The following is a 26196-nucleotide window of genomic DNA, read 5'->3' as shown; positions in this document are numbered from 1 at the left end:
GTTTGGATGTATTTTAATGTTAGATGTGATGAAACTAGATTATTTGTAACAGTTATTAAATGCACAACACAGCCTGAGCATATTTGCTGACGACATAATTCACTTTTTTAATTTTCTGTAGTGTAGTTTCAAACAGGAGGGTTGCCAACACTGATTACGTGAATATGCTGTTGGTTATCATTTAAGTATATAGGCGTTTTTAAAAGCTTTATAGTAAAAATAATGCCAATTTCTGAATACTAGTTAGGACAGAAAAGCAAATAATAGATAAGTAAGCTTTCGCATGAGTTTCTTAATAATGCGAACATAACCACAAAATGTATATTGAGAAGTCAACACAGAGAGGGAACCCTGCAGCATGACTGCAGCTGCAAAAATAGCGCCTTGTGTGTGAACAGACTCACAACATCCAGTTGCAACTTTTGCTGCACTCGGGTTGCGCAGCACAAAAAGTAGCTTCAGCGCACTACTTTTGGCTTACATGTGAACACAACACGCAACTTTTGCAGCTGCAGTACAAAAGTTGCATAGCAAAAGTAGCGACGTGTGACCGTACCGTTACGTAGATAGACACTTGGGGTCAGTAAGGACCCCTGCGGTTTTTACAAGAAATCTTGTAGTTATATATTATCACTTCATTGTAGTCTGTAAGCACATAAATGATTATCACAGATCACAAAATCTTCTATAAGAACACAATATTTATTAGGCTAATCCTTATTCTTTACTGGGCACGTTGGAGAGTTATGTAAATGGGCACTTGTGGTCTTTGAGGTTCCCTGCATTTTGTTACAAGAAATCTTGTGATTATATATAGTCATAAGGGCATAAATCACAAACTGTTATAATAATTTTTTCAAGCTATTATAACAATTATTATAGTCAAACCAAAAATGAAATAATATTTCCATTGGGATCTTCAAAAGCCCAAACTGCCTATTCAATAAATGTTTAAATTTCAGATCAATTTATAGCAAGAGGAAAGCAAATTTTTAAATTAGAAAAATGAATTAATGTACAAAATCAATCAAAAAGAGATATTTTCGATGCTGTTGACATCGTTCACTACACATTACAGAACAACTCTGGGGTCTCAAAAGACACCATGTGCCCATCGGAGGGTTAAACTGAAATATTTTAATTTGAAATTTTGCTTGTTCAGTGAACTATTTATTTCTTTCATTTAATTATTTGGTTACTTACCCGTACTGTTAAACTGCCATTTTTATTCTATGTCAGTAAGATATCAGGATGATTATAGTTAAGTGACGGGATGATATTGTCATGAGCGAATGAACTGTGGTATTCTAAAAATACTGCCCCACATCTTCTTCGCTTATCACAGAAATCAGACAATTGCCAGGTGTTAAATTTTTCATAAAGGAATCATCAATTAAATTACAGAGCTGTAGCTGAGTCTCCAATTAAACATTGGAACTTTTATAGACTTAAGATAGCTCTAGAGACTTAAAATACTTTTATGTTCGACCATGCCGAAATGTACTAATTATACACCTGGTAGCTGTCCTTTAATGCATGTCATTAAAGTACAGGTCTTCAGCCAATGATAACTCAGCTTACATGTGTTCAGCCAATGACAAGTCAGTTTTGTACCGTTATAAATCCATAAGTATCGATTATTCTCGGATATGCAATCGAAAGAGAATTAGCGAAAAGTCACAGAAGTTGGAAATCCAATACTGTCGCAGAAGGTTATGTTCTGTTACTATAATAATTAGCGTTAATTGTAAATAATATTCAAATAAATTCAATTTGTCATCTCGTTTTTCAATGTCGAATTCAATAATCAAGGTTATAATATTATAATATTATCAAGTTTAACGGGATAACGTCAAGGTCAATGACATTATTGTTCCTCGGAAAAAATCAATACTTTCGCGTCTGCGCACATCTCACAATTCACGACCTAGAACAAGGTCACTTCCGATCTTGTCAGATACAAATAAAATGTATACATCTGAATACCGGTAATTTCAAGTTGGAAATATGGTCGAGCATAAAAAGTCGTATGAAACTCGCCTATAATGGTAATTAAGAAGCTCGTATGAAAATTATGAAACTCACTTGCGCTCATTTCATAAATATCCATACTCGATTCTTAATTACTATCATTATAGGCTCGTTGCATAATGTACTATTACTCAATCTTTCCAATCTTTCTTTTTCCTAACTTGACCTTAAAATTGTAGAAGTTGTATTATAGTTACTGAAATAATAAATTGATGAGCTTTTATTTTTCTCAGATATTTTTGTCATTGACATTACATTATGACGGATTATTGTAGTAAACCTTTGTTTTCAGCAAAATAACATTGAGTTTACTTACAGGACAGTAATAGCAACCTGAAGGGCTTGATGTGCTACTTGCATACGTGTCTGATGCAGCTGAACCAAGCCCCAGGTGATGTGCTGTTCAATCCGGCTGTACCAAGTTTTGCACACACTCTACTTGATCTATTTGAGGAGTTCGATCCAGCACAGGTGTCAACGCTTGTTCTGCATTCTAGTCTACTTCGGGAGTATGCAACTGATAGAGTGCTCGGTATCATGAAGAAGCAACTAAGTATAAGGTATGACTCAGGCTGTTTTAAATTCCTGTCTTCACGTTTACGACTTTATGCATGCATCGTAGTTCTTAGAACATTCGGAAATGTATACAAGTGGGATCCAGGAAATAACGACCGTTCGCGCATACCCGCCGCGCAGTTGACTCCCCTTCCTTGTTTGAAGGTCAACTGGCTTCCTTAACATGTGTTCTCATAATGTTGTGAGTACTGGTTGCAACAAGTCGCCATTGTGCATTTTGTGTTACTTCAAAATGAACGACGTGATTGATAATCCCGCCGACTGTGAGGTGAGGAGTGTGATTCGATTTTTGAATGCCCGACATTTGAAACCTGCAGAAATTTACCGGCAATTGAAAGAAGTGTATGGTGATACTGTAATGAATGAAAGAAATGTGAGAAAATGGTGCGAAATGTTCAACAATGGGCGAACAAATGTCCACGATGAAACTCGACCCGGACGCCCAACACTCATCACAGAAGACCTGAAGACTAAAGTGAACGACAGAATCTTGCAAGACAGGCGCACATCACTCGACGAATTGCATATTGCCTTTCCTGACATTTCTCGTTCTTTGCTTGGTGAAATTGTGTCGCAACATCTTGGCTACCACAAAATCTGTGCACGATGGGTTCCACGGCAACTGAGTGACCAACACAAAACTCAGAGAATAGCCTCAGCATTGACATTCTTGATGCGATATCACACAGATGGAGACGCCTTTCTTGATCAAATTGTGACTGGTGATGAGACCTGGGTGTCTCACAACACCCCAGAGACCAAGCGCCAATCACGTCAGTGGCATCATCCCTCATCACCCAAGAAACCGAGAAAATTCAAACAGACTCTCTCAACACAAAAAGTCATGGCTACTGTCTTTTGGGATCGCAAAGGTGTTCTTTTGCTGGATTTCATGCCAAAAGGCACTACGATCAATGCAAATCGTTATTGTGAGACTTTACGAAAACTACAGCGAGCCATCCAAAACAAGAGGCGAGGAATGCTTTCGAGAGGAGTTGTGCTTCTTCACGACAACGCCCACCCGTCCGCACACTGCTGCTTCAATTCGAGAATTGCTGGATCAATTCGGTTGGGAAATCTTTGATCATCCGCCCTATAGTCCAGACCTTGCTCCTAGCGATTTTCACCTTTTCACTAAGCTGAAAGACTTTCTGGGTGGTACACGTTTTGGAAGTGATGAAGAGTTGAAGAAGACAGTGAACACCTGGCTTAATGAACTGGTGGCAGAGGAGTATAACACGGGAATTCTAAAGCTAGTGAACAGATACGACAAATGTTTAAATGTAGGTGGTGATTATGTAGAGAAGTAAAGGAAGCTTCAGTTATGTAACAGACTTTGTTTTTTCAAATAAATATTTTTTTTTTAATTATTACAACAAAACGGTCGTTATTTCCTGGATCCCCGTCGTACTTGCATATTCACGACACAGCAAAGTCGAATTTATCATGTCTGTTTGTCATGCTTGCAATAGTGAGTGAAAGAGAATTTAGGCTTCAAATCGATATTGCTGGTTGTTGTCGAGATTTTAGTGCTTTGTTTGTACAGTTTCTTGAGGCAAATTATTGAATATAAGTTTCATTTATGTCAAGAAGTTCTTTAGAGTCTGAATGGTCTCACAAGGAAAGGGTTTCGGCTCGAACAGGAATTTTTGATTAAAAATTTGTACAGAGGCTTACCTCACAATGGCGATGAAATCCGTATTCATTTGTGTTACTCTCCATTTGGTTGGTATTGGTCAATACACTTCTTTAAAAATGTACATGAGGATTCTCTATAAAATGTATGAAACAGCATGGAGCAGAGCAATAATCACAACACACAGAAGCAACGCCTGAACAATCTTCTGAACCACACTCCCTTGGTGAAAAATCAAATGCCACCTGAATTACATTTTTGAAGTCCGAGACTTGTTCAGGATTCACGTAACCAGCTGACTGCCAGGAATACTGAAGCATAGGGCGGTACACTGGAGCAGACAACTGGTTATGAACAACAGAGTGCATTTTCATTATAAACACTCGATTTCCCAAGTTAAGTTCTGGATTCTCAGCAAGAGTCCTTACGCAATCTGTTATCCTCCGAGCATGTATTTTGTATTGTCTAAGGAAATAGATATTCAGAGGCTGGAAATATTTGTTTTTTTTTTAGGTGGAATGATCATACATTCTATGTCCCAGCCTTGGAATGATTCATTTATTAAGGTTGTGTCCTTGTGCGCATTCAATGACTCACACAACAGTGTACATTTTTGATTAGCTGCAATATTTTCAGACAGAACGTTGGAGAAACATGTTCTTAAATGGGCTTCAGACATTTTACCATTCGCACTAGCTTCTAGGCTAGACTAGGCGTTTCCCATCCCCTTAACTTGTGCAGTGCTCTCCCCACCCCTCAACTTGTACAGTGCTCTAACAGACAAACCACACACTACATAAACAAATGCTTTTGGGAGCTTTACACAGAGATGTCAAGATGGGCCTGTACACAAATTTTGGATACGAAATTCCTGTTCGAGCTGAAACCCTTCCCTTGTCAGTACTTTAAAAGATCTACCTGTCTAACCGAGTTTTCTTTTCTTCTAAAGTAAAAATGTTAAATTAGAACATAAAAATAAATAATGCAGTTATCTTCGTTCTGTTTATATTGTTTATCATATTACATAATAAATATTAAAGAGTTTGACATTATTTCCCAACATTTTGGATGATGAAACCTCTCTGACTTTAGTGCGACCCCATGGCCTAAGGTCTAGAATGCAGAACATAGTAAAGTGAAATTCGGTTTATTTTGAAAATACCATATGTACGTGAATACTCCTTGCCATCGAATAATCTGCGCACCCTAATTTTAGGAGAGGAAAAAAAAAGAATCAATTGTTGAAACCCCCCCCCCCTCTCCAGAGGGCCGCAGCTGCCCTGTTGAGAATCACTGGGGGTGTGGTATAAAACTAGATAACTCACACTTTGTCATAAAATAACCTATAGTACTGACTTTGTCATCTGGAGAACGTAAGTTGTCTCAAACAGGTAACAGATGATGGAGTTATGCCATGTTGTTAAGTCACTCATAAGCAATTGCGACTAAAAAGTGGATAATCATAATTTTGAGTAATATGGTCACTGTGGATAAGAAACAGGAAGTAACTTATGATTGGAATATTTTTTTCAATTTGTTTAGAAATAGTGCATATACATTTAATTCTAATAAGAAATACATCACATATTCATTTTGTATGAGGTCTCGCCCACCTCATTGAATATTACATGGCTACTATGAAGTAGCCAATATGTATTATTACTATTTAATACGAGAAAAATTCGTACCGGCACCGGGAATCGAACCCAGGACCTCTCAGCTCTGCTCGCTGAGCACTCTTTCCAACTGAGCTATGCCGGGACATGATCCACGGCGCTCAGCGCACAGAGCTGAGAGATCCTGGGTTCGATTCCCGGTGCCGGTACGTATTAAATAGTAATAATACATATTGGCTACTTCCTAGTAGCTGTGTAGTATTCAGTGAGGTGGGCGAGATCTCATACAAAATGAATATGTGATGTATTAACTGTTAGCAGTTGTCACAAACTGATGTTGAATATGGCCACAAAGTCATTTAAATATGCGTTCCTGCATATATGACTTGTATTGTCTCAAATGCAGGTAGTAAGGCCGTAAATAGCATTACGAGAGGGGTTCAGCCGGTGCCGTGGATCATGTCCCGGTATAGCTCAGTTGGAAAGAGCGCTCAGTGCAGAGAGCTGAGAGGTCCTGGGTTCGATTCCCGGTGCCAGTACGAATTTTTCTCGTATTAAATAGTACTAATAAGAAATGAATGGAAAAACTAGGTATTTCGCATACACACCCAAGTTTGAACAGTTCCATAGTTGATATTTAATATCATCTTCAGACAGAAGTTAAACTGATTTTCTTTTTTAGCCTATCACTTGCGAGACTTTTTCATAGCATTAAAATAAAACTGTGTTCATTTTTTGAGAAAGAACTTTTTGTGAGTTGTCTAGTTTTTCCCACCCACTTGTCAGTTTTATTTTGAATTGCATTTTTAGCATCACTTTCTGTTGTGCAGGGCAGTTCCAGTTGCTGCAGATGCCTTAGCATTGGTGCTGCTGTGCATTCAGCGAGGTTCACCAGAGCAGGCTATTGCCGTTCTGGACTCCTTGTCCCCGGATAGTCTTACCAAGATCTTAATAGATAATCCTTCACTCTTGCTGGAACAGCAGTCCCCCACACAGAACTTCAGAGGGTCTTCTCCCCACTCAGTCCAGAAGTCTTCAGACTCCCCTCCTCAGTATAACAAGAAAGGGAACTCTCCAAATCTGAGGCCATCCCCTTCACGTGGTGGGGAAAATGTGCCGAGCTTCTCTGAGCTAGCATCTATCCTCATGGATTCAAAGCCTGGCGTGCTGGCCGACGTCTTGGCAGATTTAGTTATGGTATCGCAATATGCAACTTTGCAGCTGATATTACAGGTAACTTCAGACAGCTGTTTCTTGTTATACTCTTTAACACTGTGGTATCACCACAGTCTACTATATACAGTTGCGAAGCTCAATATGTAGTAAAAATGCAAACATGGGTAGTTGCCCACCACTAGGATCGCTACTATCGCCTCATCATCGCAGATCTCTCTCCTAGCAGCCGACAAAATATGTTACACTTTCGTTGTCGTGTTCTTTTGGAAAAATTAACACCTTCCTTCCATTATTGAAATATTAAATGCATAAAGTTAATTTATTATTTTAATGAAGTATATTAAATTCCACCATAAACTCGAAGATACCTGCAAGAAATAAGTTAATATAATTTTTGTTTTTGCAAAACGAACTGAAATTTACTATAATAGCTTCACTCATTCAAGATTATAGCGATAATTAACTATGAAACCAATAAATATTAATTTGCATTTCTCTTTACAACAATAATAATGGAAATATGAATTAATGGAGTAGCTTACGTGTACCGGTACTTGTAGCGTAGGCTTACGTAGTTAACAAAGTGGGATGAGGTTAAGCAATAATAATCACACCAGAATTGGAAATAAAACGTGATCAATAAATTTTATTGTAACAGACTTTTTCTACGTGTCTAGTAAAGCAACAAATAAAAATAGCAACAAAATTAACAGCTATAATTAAAAACATATCCTTTGAAGAAAAAAGTAGGCCTAAGCAATAATAATCCCACCAGAATTGAAAATAAAACGTGATCAATAAATTTCATTAAAACAAACTTAATTTTTCTACGTCTTTAGTAAAATAACACATAAAAATAATAACAAAATTAATAGCTACAATTAAAAGTATGTCCTCTGAAAAAAAAAAAGTAGACCTAACCTTTATTTCTCTGGAAATTTAGCAGCCTAAGTGACAGAACTTTAACCGGTATCTAATGTCCTTTGGGTTAGACTGAAACATTTCATTGTGAAATTTAAGGATATAATGTATTCTAACAGTCACAAAGAACTTCAAATTAACAGTTTTGTTTCTGCACAGCATTCTTGTGGAAACCCAGGAACCTTTCTGAATCTTTCGGAAATCGGAAAAAGGATAACTCTGGCCTCTTTCTCTTACTGTTGCTACAATTTATAGCACTACAAACATCTCCTCCTTGTCCCATATTATTATTCCAATTATTATATTTTAGCCATTAACATTTTCATTACAACCAATAACGAACATTTCACAAGCATCAATGTGAAATACGCAACGAGCTAGCACTCGATAGAAATATGACACAGTCCAAAGTCGACCATGGACAGTCTATTGTTTCTAGTTGCTAACCGCTTGGAGCGCTTTATCACGAGATTTGCAAAAAAACACCTCAAGCTTCGCAACTGTATATAATAGACTGTGGTATCACTTAAGGTATATGTACACCTTTACATACAAAATGTTTTGTTTTGTATAGTTTTGCTCTGTAAAATTTTTATACAATTGAGAATGGTACCAGAAAGAGAATGAAGTGAGCAGATCCCTTGAAATTATGTCTAAATTGTTTATAAAAATTATTTTCTTTATAATTTTGACATGCAACATTAAACATGATAGCTCATGCAGTTTTTAAGATAGAGCCACAGTTTTTCAACTGTTTTATAGCTAAAGCTATTCTTTAGTGCCTGACATAGAGCTATTTATTATTTTTATTTACATTAATTAAATATTACCATATACTGGGTGTTCATTTCAAAGTGTGTCATGACATCACTGTTGTGAGTCAGCGATTCGAAGCGAGTTTCAGCTTTTATGTCAGAGAAGTTGCCTATTAATCAAGGCGTTCAATCTGAACTTGAGAACGTGTACGGTATAACTTGAATGTCGTAGCAACAGATGGCGGTCTGTAAAGTCTGTGTGCTACCATAACCTCTTTCAAACTGTGTTTTGCGCGGGCAAGTCGTACGCAGGGTATTTGTTATCATCGGTTGCGTACAGCAACATTCCACAACACAAATCAAAATGCTCCGTGTCCATGTTGACCGTCGAAGTTAATGTCAACAAATACGTAAGTAATCATCTTAACCCTCTCCCCATATCCCGACAGTAAGAAAAAAAAACTCACTTCAGTACGTGTTTCAAAACAGTTCACATTCTTGCCACTACTGGCATTACCGTACGTATCGGTAAGTAATCTTCAGAATGAACGCCGTACTTGCTAGGCAACTTCTCTCGCATTTAGGTAATACGCCTCTGTGGAAGTGTAGGAAGATTGAATTCTCTAGGCTCATCGGCTGGCCACATGACACATTTTGAACTGAACACCCAGTATGTAACTTAAAATAATATTTTATGTTGCATAAATCATGTAAAAAAATCCATAGATAATTATTAATTATATTAATGTTATTTTACTCATTGTCAGGCACTGGGGGACATTTCAAGCTTCAAAATGACACAAATATCTTCTTGGTATCACCATATTTGGCTGAGATATCACGTTTGAAAGAATTAAATATTCTAAAATTACTATTTACAGGAAATGGGCCACAAACTTTCAGAGCCTAGAAGACTCCATCATCATATGTCACCCCTTAAGCAGCTTCATGTCGGTTCAGTTTCAGCTTCTTTCTGCCACTTAAATACCTCCTCCTTGTTTTAACTTAAGACGTTGAATGTTTTTTTTTGTGCCTATTTCCATTGATGCAATAAATCCTGCGATGGTGTTTGTCCCAGGGTTTATGCCCATCCTCCTCAGAATTTTAATTTCTACTTTTGAACTCTTATTAAAATGACGTACAACATCATTGACACACCAATTTTCAGTTTTATGACTAACAGTAAAAGATTATAAATTACTTCATTATGTAAAAAAGTTTTTTCAATCTAATGATCGTGCCCAGATATCTATGCATCTATTTCGGGGCTAGAAAGAAGTTTATTTTACAAGCAATTCTGGACGAGGGGATTGACTGCTACGAAGATCACTCCAAAAGTAAGTGACCGTGGCTGATGACGCAGCATTTTGGAAAATGGGATTTATCTGAAAAGCCATAAGGCATAAATGAAAAATTTTATATCAAATTAAAGGGGAGAAAATTCTCTATTAAAATAGTTATATTTTGAAAATTCTAATTTTTCGTCATTTTTTGCGTTTTATGGGTGTACATATACCTTAAAAAGTCTTACCTCCTTCTCTGGTAGCCACAGAAACTGGCGGTAAATTAAAAAAAGGTAAGACTAGTAGGCAACTAAAACAATTCGTAAGTGCGATCTTAAAACTTTTTTCTCACATCCGTGTATTCATTTTTAATAAAAAATTCAAATAGATCTCTTACGCATTGCACCCCTTTATTGCATATTAAGAGCAAAGGAATCTTTTAATTTAACAGAGAGTTTAAGTGTTTTTCTGCTATACCCAAGCCATTGTAACTCATTTACATTGGCTACCCTTGCCATGAAAAAATTTAATGGTGTATGGTAGCCTTCTAAATCAATCATATTCCTTCTGCTGCTGTGTTGCTTGATGTTACTACCCTGTGTGTTAGTGTTATAAATAACTAGTGGCTTGTGCAAGTCCAATAGACGTTCATATAAACATTTTTCAGATTTATTTTCAATGAAGAATACCAGACATTTTGAAAGTTGTTGGCTTCCATAATAATGAAACAAACTCCTGAATGGTCTTTTATGCCAAATACTTTTTCTTGAACCTATCCACCTTCAGTGTTTGAGTTTCATTCCAAAAACGCAAGTAACAATGTCAGGACGATCAGTGGGTTTTTCATGTGGGAGTAAAGCAATAGCTATTTCAGATCATATTGTAGGCGAAAGTTTAAAAAATGTCAAGTTTGCTATGCTTTCGAACAATAGACATAGCATCTTGGTATAGCTGCTGCATGGAGAGCTTGAAATGTAGACACAACAACAACAAATTCCACAATTTGGGACATCTGGCCGAAATCTACGGCTGACCACTAGAATCCAGAATACAAAGCAGAGTTTAAATGAAAAATACAATATGATTGCGACCAGCCTTATGGCCTAGTGGTCAGAGCTTCTGGCTATAGTTTATGAGATCCCGGGTTCGATTCCCGGTTAGAGCACAGGAATTTTTCCTTAGACGTTTGAGATGGGCAGGGCATGTAGCACGTATGGGCGAATCCAGAAATGCATATAGAGTGTTAGTTGGGAGACCGGAGGGAAAAAGACCTTTAGGGAGGCCGAGACGTAGATGGGAGGATAATATTAAAATGGATTTGAGGGAGGTGGGGTATGATGATAGAGACTGGCTTAATCTTGCACAGGATAGGGACCGATGGCGGGCTTATGTGAGGGCGGCAATGAACCTTCGGGTTCCTTAAAAGCCATTTGTAAGTAAGTAAGTAAGTAAAGGGGATTATTCCTGTGTTCGTCCATGGTCTGGAATTTAGGTTAAGTTTAGATTTAAGACCTCTCCTGGCACCACATTATCATAATCATCCTATCACATCATCGGGGTAATGTAACTCCGCCTTCCAGGCGCCCCAACCTCAGAAGTGGGTTACAACTAAGCCACTGCCAGGAGAGAAGACCAGAAATGTCGAAAAGACAACCTGGTGGCATTGGATTAAAAAAAAAAATTTAACAGAGAGTTAATTATTTCAGGTTTTCCTGGAATACATTCCATCTCGAATTGGTATTGCTGGCTCTGCTGCAAGTCATGTGCTTCAGAGATTCTTGGAGAAGTATTTCGCTTGGTACTTCAATGAATTGACTCCACAAGATAGCCCAGCATCTTACGACATGGCTACTGTGGAGGCACTGAAGATCCTGGTTAGGTCATATCTTAGTGACTTGCAGCGTTTCAATCTAAATTCATCAGCAAAAATCATAGACTCTGATGCAGCTCTGAACTCCAAGAACAGTGGAAGTCTTTCAGATACAAAAGTAAGCACATTTGCGATTCATTTCTTTTTTTTTTTTTTTTTAATTAGCGCTACTGACATTAAAACTGAAAAGGTTTTTTCATTTATTCTGAACAATTTCTGTGGCCGGGAGGAAAAAGGTCTTGAGTCAATTTTTTGTGGAAATGAGATTTTTATATATTCTGAAAATGGAAACAATTCTCTACAACCTGGTAAAACGGCTAAAGTCAAATAAGACTCCTGACTGGATTTATAGAACGTTACAAAATGTCCTAAGTACTTTTTGAATCGAGCACACACAGAATAAAGGACTTAAGAATATTTAATACTTTATTCCTTACAAACCATCACATGTTTACTTTCCATGCTTCCCTATTAAAAAGTTCTATCTTGTATTTTAGCCATTTTGTCACATACTGATGCCCTTTCCTTTTAAAACTTTAAACACCAGGGTAAACAGCCCTATAATTGTTTAAGACCTATTTTGAATTCCTAATAATTTACATTTCTCATTTATTTTGACATGAAAAATGTCTTATGTTTAAATAGTCCCTTCTACTCAGTTTGGCCTCTAGTCTTAAAAGGGCTTAAGTGAGGCTATTTTTGGAAATAATCAAGAAAATTGTTAAATGAGCAACATTACCTATTTTAGAAGAAATATAAACAAATAATATCCAGGAAAAACCTCTTAATTATAAAAACTCTATAATTGGCACCAATTTCAATCTTTCTACTGCTTTCCTGAAAAGTATAAAATTTTTACTTAAGACCTTTTTCCTCCTGGCCACAGATTTATATTTAATAATTTTGTTTATATGAACACATCCAGTTACAAGGAAGAAGACAGTGTTGTCAAAAATGTTCTTTACTTTCTTAAATAGGTCCTTTTTGAATCAAAACGATTGGCATTTCTTGGGAAAATGCCTCCTTACGCTGCTGACCTTTCAAAGAGACTTGTCTCTCTACAAGACGGTGTTGGCAGTGCTTTAGAGAACCTGAAACCAGTAAAAAGTGGTGCTAATTTAAGCAATGACAGCCTTTTCAAACTTCAAGTGAGTATTCAGTGTGCTGTTTCATTCACTGTCTGCAGTTCATCCATTTCTTCTTCTGATGTTGTTTTACCCAGTTCTTTTTACATTTCTCCCCACTTTCTTCCTCTTTTCCTGCAGTTTCTTAGTTGAGCGATTAGTTATTCAGACCCTTCTATTTCTTTCTTCCACTGCTGCTCCTGTTGCTACCACTGTAGGTCATTCATATCTCGTGAAATCAAGTGCATGCGTGTACCATAGCTTACAGCAGCTGTGGCGAGAACGTGACTCGCGAGACATTGTGGCTCGCAGTGATAGCTGCTTCTAACCTCTGCCAACCCCCACCCTCTCACTCACTGGAGTCAAACTCCGTTCTATTTGTATTTGTCTCTGACCTGCAGGTGGCATATGTCTCTCTCGAAACCATGTACGAAAGTTCCAAGTAGGATGGGAGGACGCATTTTTTTGCTGCCAATATAATGAGAATATTAAATGTATGAGTTGTTCACAAGTATTACGAGGAAAACAGTTGTATAACATAAAACGGCATTATACTACATGTCACTGATGAAACATTAAAAGGTTAAGTGTTATCGTCGTCATCATCATCATCATCATCATCTCTGTACGATGACTCTTTTTCAGCAGATGTACGAATAATGCGGTTAGCTCTTCAATTTGAACTCACTGATTTACTATGTGATGTCGAATGAAAGCTAGATGTAAGGACTTGACAATTGTTGAACTTTCAAATCTTTGCCAAAAAATAAATATCCGAAGCTTCGTTCTTTCGCTTGCTCTGTGGAAGCCATGTTCGCTACAACTTACGTTTGTAAAAAATTATTTTCAACAATTAAAATAGTAAAAACCAAATTTAGATCACGACTAACAGACGAACACCTTCGTGATCAACTACGACTGGCAGTAAGAGACATAATTCCTGATTTTGAAACTTTGTCGCAGAGACATTCTGAAGACAGTTAATTTTAGGTTATGATAATGTTCATTTTTTTCTTCGTTACACGTACTAAACATTAGTTTGTAGCCTTGTATTGTATAAAATTATATTTAAGTGCTTGATGTAAGGAAAATGAAAATCCATTAATAAATCAGGCAGTTGCTTCACTTCCCCTTCGGGTGTCCGCCTACCTCCATAGGTGCTATGCACATTGCAGGTTACACAGTGGCTCGGCATTCGATTACATTTTCGCCACCGCTGGCTTACAGTAACAGAAAAGATTGTGTAAAAGACCTTGGAGATTTCATACACAGTCAACTGTATTTTCACAATTGCATTGATTACATAATCACACGATCAGAATGTTGGAAATAATACAGTCAATAACTTATTCTTTTTTTGTGCTGGATTCTCTTTTAATACTCTGCTATACATTAGTGAGATCGAAACTCGAATATGCATATGTAGTTTGGAACTGTGGTACAATTACTGATTCAGTTAAATTGGGTTACCTGTGACTCTTCCATAAGCAGTGTCAGCTTTTGTATTCCAATGAAAAACATGAGAGCTCACAAACTTTTCTATAATAGAAAATCAAAATTTCTGTCTCTAGTCTACAAATGAATTGGAAATGGTAACATGGACTGCTGTGAATTCTATCCAGTTAATGTATAGAGTTAGTGATTTGTTCATGGCAACATCATAATCTTTTATTTGTACTGTAAACAGTTTCTACCTGTATTACTAGTTTTTAATTATTCAGTGTTATTTTTTCTGTTATATTTATACTAGGCTATATTATTACCTGTATTACTAGTTTTTAATTATTCAGTGTTATTTTTTCTGTTATATTTATAGTAGGCTATATTATTACCTGTATTACTAGTTTTTAATTATTCAGTGTTATTTTTTCTGTTATATTTATAGTAGGCTATATTATATCAGTGATTAGTATTTTCTATTGTTTTTATTTACGTATCAGATAATCAATATTATAATCATTGTAAAGATTGTTTTTCTATTTGTATTGTGTTTTTCTATTTGTATTGTTGTAGTATTATTGTATCTATTGTGCTAGACTGTTGTTACCAATTGCTTTTGACTAGCATATTCATATTAATAATAAATAAAAATATGTTGTTATTATTATTATTATTATTATTATTATTATTATTATTATTATTATTATTATTATGTTGTTGTTGTTTTCTAATGCCAGGCGTTTGACAATAAAGTCATTTGACCTCTTGCACTCCAATATTTTTCAAAGATATTATCATGGCCAGCCACTGAAGCACAGATTTGAAAATGGCAAGTTGTAGCCGATTTAAGTGAACACCATATTTTAACGTTTTGGTGGCTACTTCATTCACACACAACCCCCAGAATGTCTGGAGGACCACACTTGCTGTTGGTCGACGGGTCCATTAGACCTAGCTGGGAGATCTTGTTGATCACCAGCTTTCCCTCCTTAAGCCACTGGAGGACGATTTTAGTGCCATAGCAGGTCAGCACTAGGAACAGAAAAGTAGAAAAAGGAGGAAGGAAAGGGAAATGAACCCCTAGGCTTCGAATTAATATAATATTAATATACATTAATAATGTATAAATGTATAAAATTAGTCTTTTCTTCTCAATTAAATAATTTTCATTCTATGGTTATTTTTACTTACTCGCATTTTCTCCAATAAATTGCTTCTCATTATGTAATTACCATACAGATATCAAAATTAAAAAAAGGGGTTCTTAGCTCGATTTTTGAAAGCCTGGAGTCTCAGTCTTTAGCTAATTGGGAATCACTGCCTTAGAGCATTCTCTCAATACAGAGCCATGGGGTGGTATATACTTTATCTCAGTGAAAGGTACATCACTTTCATATATCTAAATTGCCGAAAATTTTTCGAACAATAACTTAAATTAGTTGCCAATTTTGTTATTATTATTATTATTATTATTATTATTATTATTATTATTATTATCATTATCATTATCATCATCACCATCACTTATTATTATTATTAGTATTATTATTATTATTATTATTATTATTATTATTATTGTAGTGTCTTCTCTGCTCTGGCAAACTGCCGCGGGAGTGCTTGATTGAAGTTCATCAGTTTGTACAGTCTCACCCACATTTACATGGCAACTTAAGTCTGCAGGTGCTATGTGTGCCTACCCGGGAAGCTACCAATATCCTGCTAGATTTCTGCCCTCAGGCTCTCTTACAATATACTAAGGTAAGTGTGTAACTTGTTCATTTATAAATTCTTAGGGTGAATGTTGGATGAACAAAAAATGCCCTAAAATTGTGTTTCCTTCAGCTTATCTGTTCCATCATCTTCGTTGTTAACTGTGAATAAACTGTTAATGTAGTAATACTTGATATATGAATTATGTAAAATGTACTTGTACATTTTAGTGCCATTAGTTTTAAGAAACGGTAATCTAGAGACTTTTGCCTGTATGTAATTACATTATTATTTTAGTTCTTTCTTTAACAGTATAGAAAACTTTTAAATGATTGAAATGAGTCATTGCATTATATGTCAATTTGCATTCTATCCTTATTTCTATATCGTATTTCATTTCCAACTGTAGAATATTCATTAAGTAGCCTATGTGACCACTTTTGTCCTTTTTCTTTTTGACCTGCCCTTATATAGCTATATATGTAAATGGTAATTTATTTCTTATACTTAGAAGTATAGAACATAGCATACAAATTCCAGGAAATCGTTCCAAAAATGATCCTCCATACATTCTTAAGTTATATTCCATGGAACTATTATGCAGTACATATAAGCATCACCTTCAAATTTATACAGATGGATCTCTAAACCTAATAATGGGACATCAGGAGCAGGGTATTATATTCCAAAATATCAAGAAAGTTATTTCATACCATATTCATCCTCCTCCAGTCTTGACACTGAATTGCTAGCTATTGATGCTGCTCTTCAGTGTGTTACTCAAATTTCTGAAAAATCTATTTGCATACTTACTGACTCCAAGGGGGCTATATTTAATATACTTAAATATGTACCAAACCTATATGCACATAAAATTATTCCAATTCAGAAACAACTAAATAAACTAAAAGAACTCCAAAAGGAAATAACATTTCAATGGATACCTAGTCATTGTGGTATACCTGGAAACGAGAAAGTCGATAATATTGCAAAACAAGCAACATATTTGCAACCAAGACCTCTTCAAGTGATATCTCTATCCAATGCTTTTGCTTCAGTAAAGTCTCATTTTACAAACCTATGGATCAACAATTGACTCTCTTCTGACAAAGGAAACATTTTACAGTCTGTACAAAAGAAACCAAATGACCTGGAAATGTACAAAAACTTGCACAGACATGTTCAAACATTTTTAACAAGAGCCAGAACAGGTCACATTGTCACTCAGTTGTACCAACTCCGATTTCACCTTTCTGATGATCCTACTTGTCTGTGGTGTAATAATCATGATGAAGATCTGGAACACATTCTTCTGTATTGTCCATCCATAAACCACAAAAAAAGTAAATTAAAATCATCAATACCAGCTGCAGAAGACACAGCCCTGCAGTATGTATTGACTACATCCCACCTCTGGCTACTAGCAACAGGCATCTATAATGAACACCGATCAAAATACCCCTCATTTCTCGTGAAAAACAACAACTGAATAGACTACAGTGGACTATAGTGGACTTTATGTTGTCAGCAAACAGCTGGATACATTCAGAAGATTGATTATACTTAGAAGTAGCCGAAAGTATCTTAGAATTAGTTTCTGAAAGTTGAATATCCAAATATCGCATTTTCTAATATAATGTGAAATGCTGAAACAAAGCAAATTGGAAGGAAATAAGAACTGCATCGTAAAAAAACATAACATGAAATTTAGTTATTGTAGCTAGTGAATAGCTTAACATAGTTCCGAAGTACATAGGTACACTATGTTGACAATCTTTATTTTTGACTAGACTGTACTGTATGTTTGTGATCATTTTGGTAGAAGAAAGGGATTGGAAATATGATTCACCATACTTCCTTCAGTGCTTACGATGGAGAGAAGTCTGCCTTGTTTCATTTCTGCTTCCACCGTATATGAGTGGGGGACAAACTTATATTTACATGTCTCTGGTTTTACCATCAGCATATTCTGCCAAGTTAAGCTATTTTATAGCTAACTCTAGCCAGGTATTTTAAAGTTTTATTGAACTACACAATTATTACAGTTCACATCAAAACATGGTGTTTAAGTATCATCTCTGTTCATAGTTACGAAATTTAACCATTGTCCATTGTTAATATATAGAATTTTGCTACATTAAATCTGCATTTCTCGGAAAAACCCAAATCAACAAAATTATTGGAACTGAAACATACAGAATTCCATGATGTCATGAATTCAAGCCCCACGATTACAATCGCAGACTTAACCAACCGTCCACACCTGTGGAGTAACGGTTAGTGCGTCTAGCCGCGAAACCAAGTGGTCGGGTTCGATTCCCAGTCGGGGCAAGTTACCTGGTTAAGGTTTTTTCCAGGGTTTTCCCTCAACCCAATATGAGCAAATGCTGGGTAACTTTCAGTGTTGGACTCCGGACTCATTTTCACCGGCATTATGACCTTCATCTCATTCAGACGCTAAATAACGTAAGCTGTTGATAAAGCGTCGTAAAATAACCTAGCCAACCTACTTAACTAACCTCTTTAATTTGATGTTAGTAAAGGTTGTTGTTCTTGCTCTCCAATATAGAAGAGTGATGTAGGAAAAAGTATAACTGTTTTAATGTAGGCATCATATTTTTTATGCTCGACCATGCCAAAATGTAGTAATTATACACCTGGTAGCAGCCCTTTACTGGACCCCATTAAAGTACACCTATTCATTAAAGTTCAGGTGTTCCACCAATCAGAAAATACCATTGTAGCAATATGAAAGCTCAAGTATCGATTATTCTCGGATATGCAATCGAAAGACAACTAGTTCTGTTACTATAATAATTAGCGTTAATTGTAAATAATATTCAAATAAATTAAATTTGTCATCTCGTTTTTCAATGTCTAATTCAATTTCAAGGTTATATCAAGATTAATGTTTATTTTACTCTCTAGATTATATCAAGGTCAATGTCGACATTTGTTTCTCGGAAAAAATCAATACTTTCGCGTCTCACAATTTACGAGGTATTGCACAAGGTCACTTCCGCTCCCCAGTCAGATAAGAATAACATGAATACTTATGAATAATTTCAAGTTAGAAATATGGTCGAGCTTAAAAAGTCGTATGAAACTTGACTATAATGGTAATTAAGAAGCCCGTATGAAAATCGCTTGTGCTCATTTCATAAACATACTCGCGTCTTAATTACTACCATTATAGGCTCGTTGCATAATGTATTATTATGTATGGCTGTTATATCACCTGCATGCAACCCTCAAACTGTTTGGAGGACCACACCTGGCATTGGTTAGCAGTCCATATGACCTAGGCAAGAGATTTTTACATAACTCCACCGACCACATCCCTTCTCCACAACTTAGTGGCTACTTATGTATGCCATGCAGATCAGCATGCTAATAAGGCATTTCCTTCATTTTTGATCGAACATTTATACTGCTGTGACTCAGTCCCCAGAGTCTCGTTTGTTAAAAACCGATTGCACCACAGGAAGGTAAGGATGGAATTTGAGTAGGAGAAGTTATGGAATGCACGTCACTACTACTTCTTGCAACCCATGTTAGAAAAAGTAAATACTGAAGAACTTGATTCCAGATCGATTTTTTTTCTGTTGAGACTTGGTTTCATCTGCATGGTCACATGGCATCACATAACGACGGAGATTGGTCATCAGAGAAACCAGATAAGGTAGAGCTTGGTTACAGCGACCTCGTTTTGTGCGACACCTCGTCTATAACGTCAGATATTCTGTGGTCCCAACTAATTTCCCCATAAGACATATGCCTTTCTACCTTGCTTAATACGACAAACGTATATGCGTCTACCTCGTATATAACGTCAAATATTCTGTGGTCCCAACTAATTTCCCATAAGACATATGCTTTTCTGCCTTGCTTAATACGACAAACGTATATGCGTCTACCTCGCATATAACGTCAAATATTCTGTGGTCCCAACTAATTTCCCATAAGACATATGCTTTTCTACCTTGCTTAATACGACAAACGTATATGCGTCTACCTCGCATATAACGTCAAATATTCTGTGGTCCCAACTAATTTCCCATAAGACATATGCTTTTCTACCTTGCTTAATACGACAAATGTATATGCGTCTACCTCACCTATAACGTCAAATATTCTGTGGTCCCAACTAATTTCCCATAAGACATATGCTTTTCTACCTTGCTTAATACGACAAATGTATATGCGTCTACCTCACCTATAACGTCAAATATTCTGTGGTCCCAACTAATTTCCCATAAGACATATGCTTTTCTACCTTGCTTAATACGACAAATGTATATGCGTCTACCTCACCTATAACGTCAAATATTCTGTGGTCCCAACTAATTTCCCATAAGACATATGCTTTCTACCTTCCTTAATACGACAAACATATATGCGTCTACCTCGCATATAACGTCATTTTCAACCTCTGGAATAAGATTTTCTAAGAACCAAAATATTTTAAGAAATATTTTATTGAAATCTGGCAACCTGGCAAATTTTTTACTGTCGTCTTCTGTCATACACCTCATACACCCCATTGTAACCCGCCCGAATTCATGCGATATTGACGGTACCTGCATGCAGTCAGTTTCGACAGGAATTTTTCACTAAGTGCACGCATTTTAACGCAGTATGGCCACTAAAAGAAAAGTTATAATGTTGGAAGAAAAAGTTAAAATGATTCCTCAAATTGAGAATGGAATTAATAAACCTGACGTGTGTCGTGAGTTTGGCCTAGTTAATTCCACAGTCCAAACGATTTGGAAGAGCAAGGATAAAATTGTTGTTGCATTTTAACAAAATGGACCAAGCTAGAGGAGGGAGCAGTGAAATTGCAGCCGAAATAACGAACGTGATTTAGGAAATGTGTATTGAGCAAGTATGAGACAACAGAGTAAAATGACTGATTACTTCACTCCAAAATAGACTAAAGTAGTTTCGTGAGTTCTGAACAAACTGTTTTAATACAAAATACTGTATTTATAATTGTACGAGTATTTTATTATGTTTATGGTAGGCTTAAAAGTGAATAGCCTACATAAATCTAAAATAAACCTAATTAAATTTGTTATTTTTCATTTTCCACCTCAGTAGACTGATAATATGAATCTTGGTTACTACGACACTCGTTTATAACAACATAATTTTCAAGGTCCCTTGGATGTCGTTATAACCAAGTTCTACTGTACAGTATTGTGCATGAAGCTCCATTGTACGATTCAGAAGTAGGTGTGTGTCTTTAATATTCGTAGTACCTCATATATTTCCATCTTTTACCATGATATTGGCTAAAATTACATCTCATTTTGTGTATGCTCACATTTTTTTTAAGTACATAATGCTTTCTTTAATGTTACAGGACAGATTTACCAATGAAACCGAGTGGAAATGTCTGCTGTTGTTACTACACAAGAAAGGTCAAACACTTGGCGATGATTCACTGTTGAAAACCTTCTATCTACAAGTTACCAAAGGTTATAAACTTAAATTATAGATTTTTTTTCAGCTGTTCCGAGGAACAATTGTTATCGTCTATAGAGAATATTGAGTAGTAGCAATTTGATTTCGGAATTGTTTAAATTTCTTTATCCTTTATGTATGAATAACTCTTCAGCTATTCTGTAATTTATTTCGGAATATGTATGATAAGAACTTTCTTGTGTTAAATTTTAACGTACCTTGTTAACATGTTTCGACCTATTTTCGGTCATCTTCAGAACTGGTCGTTGTTGGTCTTGGCGCCTCTTGTTTCCTGTGTGGGTGCGTTCGTGGTGTAGAGTCAAAGAGAGTATGTGTTTTGAAATTGAGTTGTGTGTTGAGAATATCAGACAGGCTGATCATTTCAAACATGTTACAAAGAACACATCACAGCCATAACAAAATTACAAAACACCTCCACATATGCAGAACACATCACAAATGCCAACCACACCTACAGAGACATCAACACAGACATGGAAATACTGCACATCCAGCCAAAAAGCCAAAAACTCAACACACTAGAACAATATGAAATATACAGACACACGAAAACACACCTCAACGATATTCTCAACACACAACTCAATTTCAAAACACATACACTCTTTGACTCTACACTACAAATGCACCCACACAGAAAACAAGAAGCATCAAGACCAACAACGACCAGTTCTGAAGATGACCGAAAATAGGTCGAAACATGTTAACAAGGTACGTTAAAATTTAACACAAAAAAGTTCTTATCATACATATTCCGAAGTGATACAGTGTTAAAAGATGTGTAATTTATTGTTTCAGATATATTGACTCATCTTGCGCAAACATTGTCGTTAGAGGAACTATGTCGAGTGTTGCCTCCTGGTGGTGAGAATATGTATCGTAGCTATTTGCAAATCTGTCAGCAAGTGGGGCATGCAAATCACATCAGAGCACTAATAATGGCTACAGGACAACAGCTACTTAGTACACTGAATCTATGACAATCTTGCCACAGTAAGTATCTTCCATCATCTCTCTTATAGAGCTTCCTTTTGAAGTGAGATGGTAATTGAATTTGAATCAATGGATCAGTTTGTTTCGTCTCAACCCAATCATATACTTATAAAATGTTTATTTTTATTCATTTTCAGATTAACAATTTTTAGGTAACATTTGTCTTTTTGTGGCACTTCTTATTGGATAGTTTAGGGACTCACTGTAGAGTTGTTTACAATATCTTGCAAACATTTGCAAGCTGGATAGAAAAAGGACGTACTACTTTTTGAAGCGCACAGGAAATGGTAAGTAAATGAGATTTATTTACTAATATGAAGCAATTGAAAGTTACTCCTAAACCCTATTACTGAAGGGAATTATGTAACTTACATTAATATTGATCAATGTTTTGTTGACAACATAATTCCTAATTTCTGTTGTGCGACATCTCTTGTGGATGGTTGTACATCTCTTCCCCCTCAGTGTGGTACCTATTAGGTTACTTTCATTTTTCTGCTTCTCCCCTTCAAAATTTCTTAAATTCCTTCAATAAAACAGTAAATAATTGATGGTGATCTTACTCGTGTTAATTATGTAAGCATGCGTGGCTTACAGCTGTTTCGGTGTTACTTGACACCATCCTCAGAGCCTACTAGATCTCGGCACTATCTCAACTTTGCTGCCTGTTGTGTGGGTGCGTTCGTGTGATGAAGAGTTGTGTCAAATAGTGTATGTGTTCTGAATTTGATTAGGGTGCATTTTAGTGTGTCTGTATAATTCATATTGTTCTAGTGTGTTGAGTTTTTGGTTTTTGGGTTGTATGTGTAGGATTTCCATGTCTGTATTTATGTTACTGTATGTGTGGTTGACATTAGTTACATGTTCGGCACATGTAGATGTATTGTGTCCTCTGGTTATTGCTTTAATGTGTTCTTTGTATCGAGTTTGGAATGATCTACATATGCCGAACACATAACTAATGCTAACCACACATACAATAACATAAATGCAGACATGGAAATCCTACACATACAACCCAAAAACCAAAAACTCAACACACTAGAACAATATGAAATATACAGACACACTAAAACACACCCTAATCAAATTCTCAACACACAGATCAATTTCAGAACACACACACTATTTGACACAACTCTTCATCACATGAATGCACCCACACAACAGGCAGCGAAGTTGAGATAGCGCCGAGATCTAGTAGGCTCTGAGGATGGTGTCAAGTAACAACGAAACAGCTGTAAGCCACAGATGCTTACATAATTAGCACGAGTAAGATCGCCATGTAATCAGTTATTTATATTCAAGTGTTAAAAGTAGTGTACGAAAGATTCAACATGGAATAAAACAGTGATAAATGGAGTGAGATAAGTGGTGTTACCAGCTTGGAGCTCACATAGTTTCTTTCCCACACCCCAAATCCTCTTGTAAGGATGTGCACTCGAGTTTTTCCCCACCCTTTATCCTCATTCGATTTTATTAATGACTTCACCGTAATTTCCTGGTATTCTGTTATAGCCGAAGAGAAGTTATAAAAATACAGAGTGAGAATTAGCTATATGTTAGTCGATCATATATGATTTAACATAATTTACTGTTTCTTTTTCATACTTCAGATGCTGAAATGATATTCTTCTATAGATGTACAAGATAGAATCACCTGTTGCTACTATTTTGAGGAATATAATGAGATAAATTATATTTTCATTATAATTAAATGTATCTCTGTTGTACTGTAAGTGAATATTGAAGAGTTTAAATTTAATATACTTTTCTACTGTTGCACGGTAACCTTCTGCTTGTTGTTGAAGTTTTTCAGTGGAATTTTTTTAGTCATATAGCAGTAAAGAAGAAGATAGTTTGGTACAAAAATGAATATTTTGAATTAAGACGTAGCAATCTTGAATTTCCGACTATTTTAACAAAACTGATTATGATAAATTCTCAGTTAACGTAGATCCTTTCTGCATTATGTGATGTTTACCAGAATAAAGGAAAATGTTTTGTCTTTATAATCTGAATAATATCTTCTCATAGAAAAGTGTTGTGAATATTTTTATGTGTGAGTAATATTTTAAAGTCGCAGAGAATGTGTTATGATACCGATGTCCAGAGTTTATAATGTTTGTAATGTCATGTAATTGATGGAGAGTTATTGGCTTATTTGTAAAGGAAGACAATTAAATACTGTATTACAAAAGTTAACTTTGTGTACCGGTACTGTAAACTGTCGAAAGTGCTTACACAGACAACATGCAGATTTTCAACTGTTGCCCAGCTTTTCGTTATAGTTTTAACATATATTACTATTTTAATATGATTACAAAAATTGTTTATTATAAGGACAACTTTTTTCCTCATTCTTATAATTATAAATTCAGAGAGAAGTGCTGTGGTCTTTGGAATGGTATACGTGTCCCTCTATAAATTAGCCATAATATAGAGAGATTACAGTGACGTATCTCATACTTATTTTATTCAAACTAAAAATATGCATGACATTTTTTTGTAATCTTAAAGACATTTAATTTTAATGTGGAAGTCTTAAAATAATTAATTGCAGTGGGGTAGTGATTTTTTATCTAGTCGTGACACATTTTAAAAGAATGTATCATGAAATATAATCATAATACTTATGATTATTACTACTCAGATAACAATTAAAATAACAGATTTAAATATATTCACAAACTCTAAATATACAGTATTTTGTTGGGACTCTGTGTGTTCTCGCTTCACATGTTAATCACAGCCTCACTGTACAGTATTCAGTAAATATTTTGATATTAATGAAAAATATTTTATGCTGTCATGGTACTTTGTTCTTTCCCATGTCTTGCTCTTTCAGAATTTCTTCCTATATATTAAATGTTATCCAAAAAAATAGTATATGTGTATATATAAAGTTAACTGTCTTAGTAAATCATGAAATTTTACGAAAATAGCCACCTGTCATATAATTATACAATGATCATCCTGGACTCAATCGTGGAACCTAATTCGAGGCCTTCTTTTATTCAGGGTCATAATTAGTTTAAGAACAGCAAATAAGACCACATGTACATATCTCATAAAACAGACTGTGAGAAAGTCATTTACGTGAATGTCTTAGAATAGGAAGTTTTACTTTAAAAACGAAACTCGTCATTTTATGACATTTGAAATTTATTATCTACGTTATTCTCGTATTGAAAGAGTAAATGTGTAATCTTATTGTATTTATTTGTTTATTTATTTATCAGATTAAAAGCATAAGTTAATTTAATAAAAGTTTTTTGCACTTAGAAATAGCTCATTAGTTATAAATGCAGTTCAAAATTAAATGTGTTAGGTTTTACCTCATTATAATAGACACACTGATCAACGCTACACAAATTATTACCATAATTCCCAATTTTTGACGTAGAACTACAGAGGGAAACTTAGGAATGGACCATTCCATAAAATGTAATCCCCTCCCTTGTTCTCCTTGTATTCTCATTTTTCTCCATATTCTCCCAGTCTTCCCCTTGTTCTCCTTGTCTTCCCCTTGTTCTCCTTGTCTTTCCCCTATTCTCTTTGTATTCGTCTTCTTCTCC

At 35.6% G+C, this 26196-nt stretch overlaps 1 protein-coding gene across 2 annotated transcripts in view; it reads left to right on the top strand.

The window, feature by feature from the left end:
• The window catches only part of LOC138696894 (BLOC-2 complex member HPS3), a 68914-nt gene extending 43026 nt beyond the window's left edge, over positions 1–25888 (top strand). For both annotated transcript variants that reach the window (XM_069822363.1, XM_069822362.1), the window contains exons 11-19: positions 2350–2591; positions 6690–7092; positions 11701–11982; positions 12842–13012; positions 16010–16186; positions 21504–21618; positions 22424–22618; positions 22756–22905; positions 24235–25888. In XM_069822363.1, coding sequence (XP_069678464.1) covers positions 2350–2591; positions 6690–7092; positions 11701–11982; positions 12842–13012; positions 16010–16186; positions 21504–21618; positions 22424–22605 — 1572 coding nt within the window. In that variant the 3' untranslated portion in view covers positions 22606–22618; positions 22756–22905; positions 24235–25888. The remainder of the gene's footprint in view (positions 1–2349; positions 2592–6689; positions 7093–11700; positions 11983–12841; positions 13013–16009; positions 16187–21503; positions 21619–22423; positions 22619–22755; positions 22906–24234) is intronic.
• The last annotated feature ends 308 nt before the right edge of the window (positions 25889–26196 follow it).

The sequence above is a fragment of the Periplaneta americana genome, chromosome 3, assembly GCF_040183065.1.
Source record: "Periplaneta americana isolate PAMFEO1 chromosome 3, P.americana_PAMFEO1_priV1, whole genome shotgun sequence".
NCBI lineage: Eukaryota > Metazoa > Arthropoda > Insecta > Blattodea > Blattidae > Periplaneta > Periplaneta americana.
Note: the sequence above shows the minus strand (reverse complement) of the source record. Positions and strands in the feature narration are given on the sequence as shown.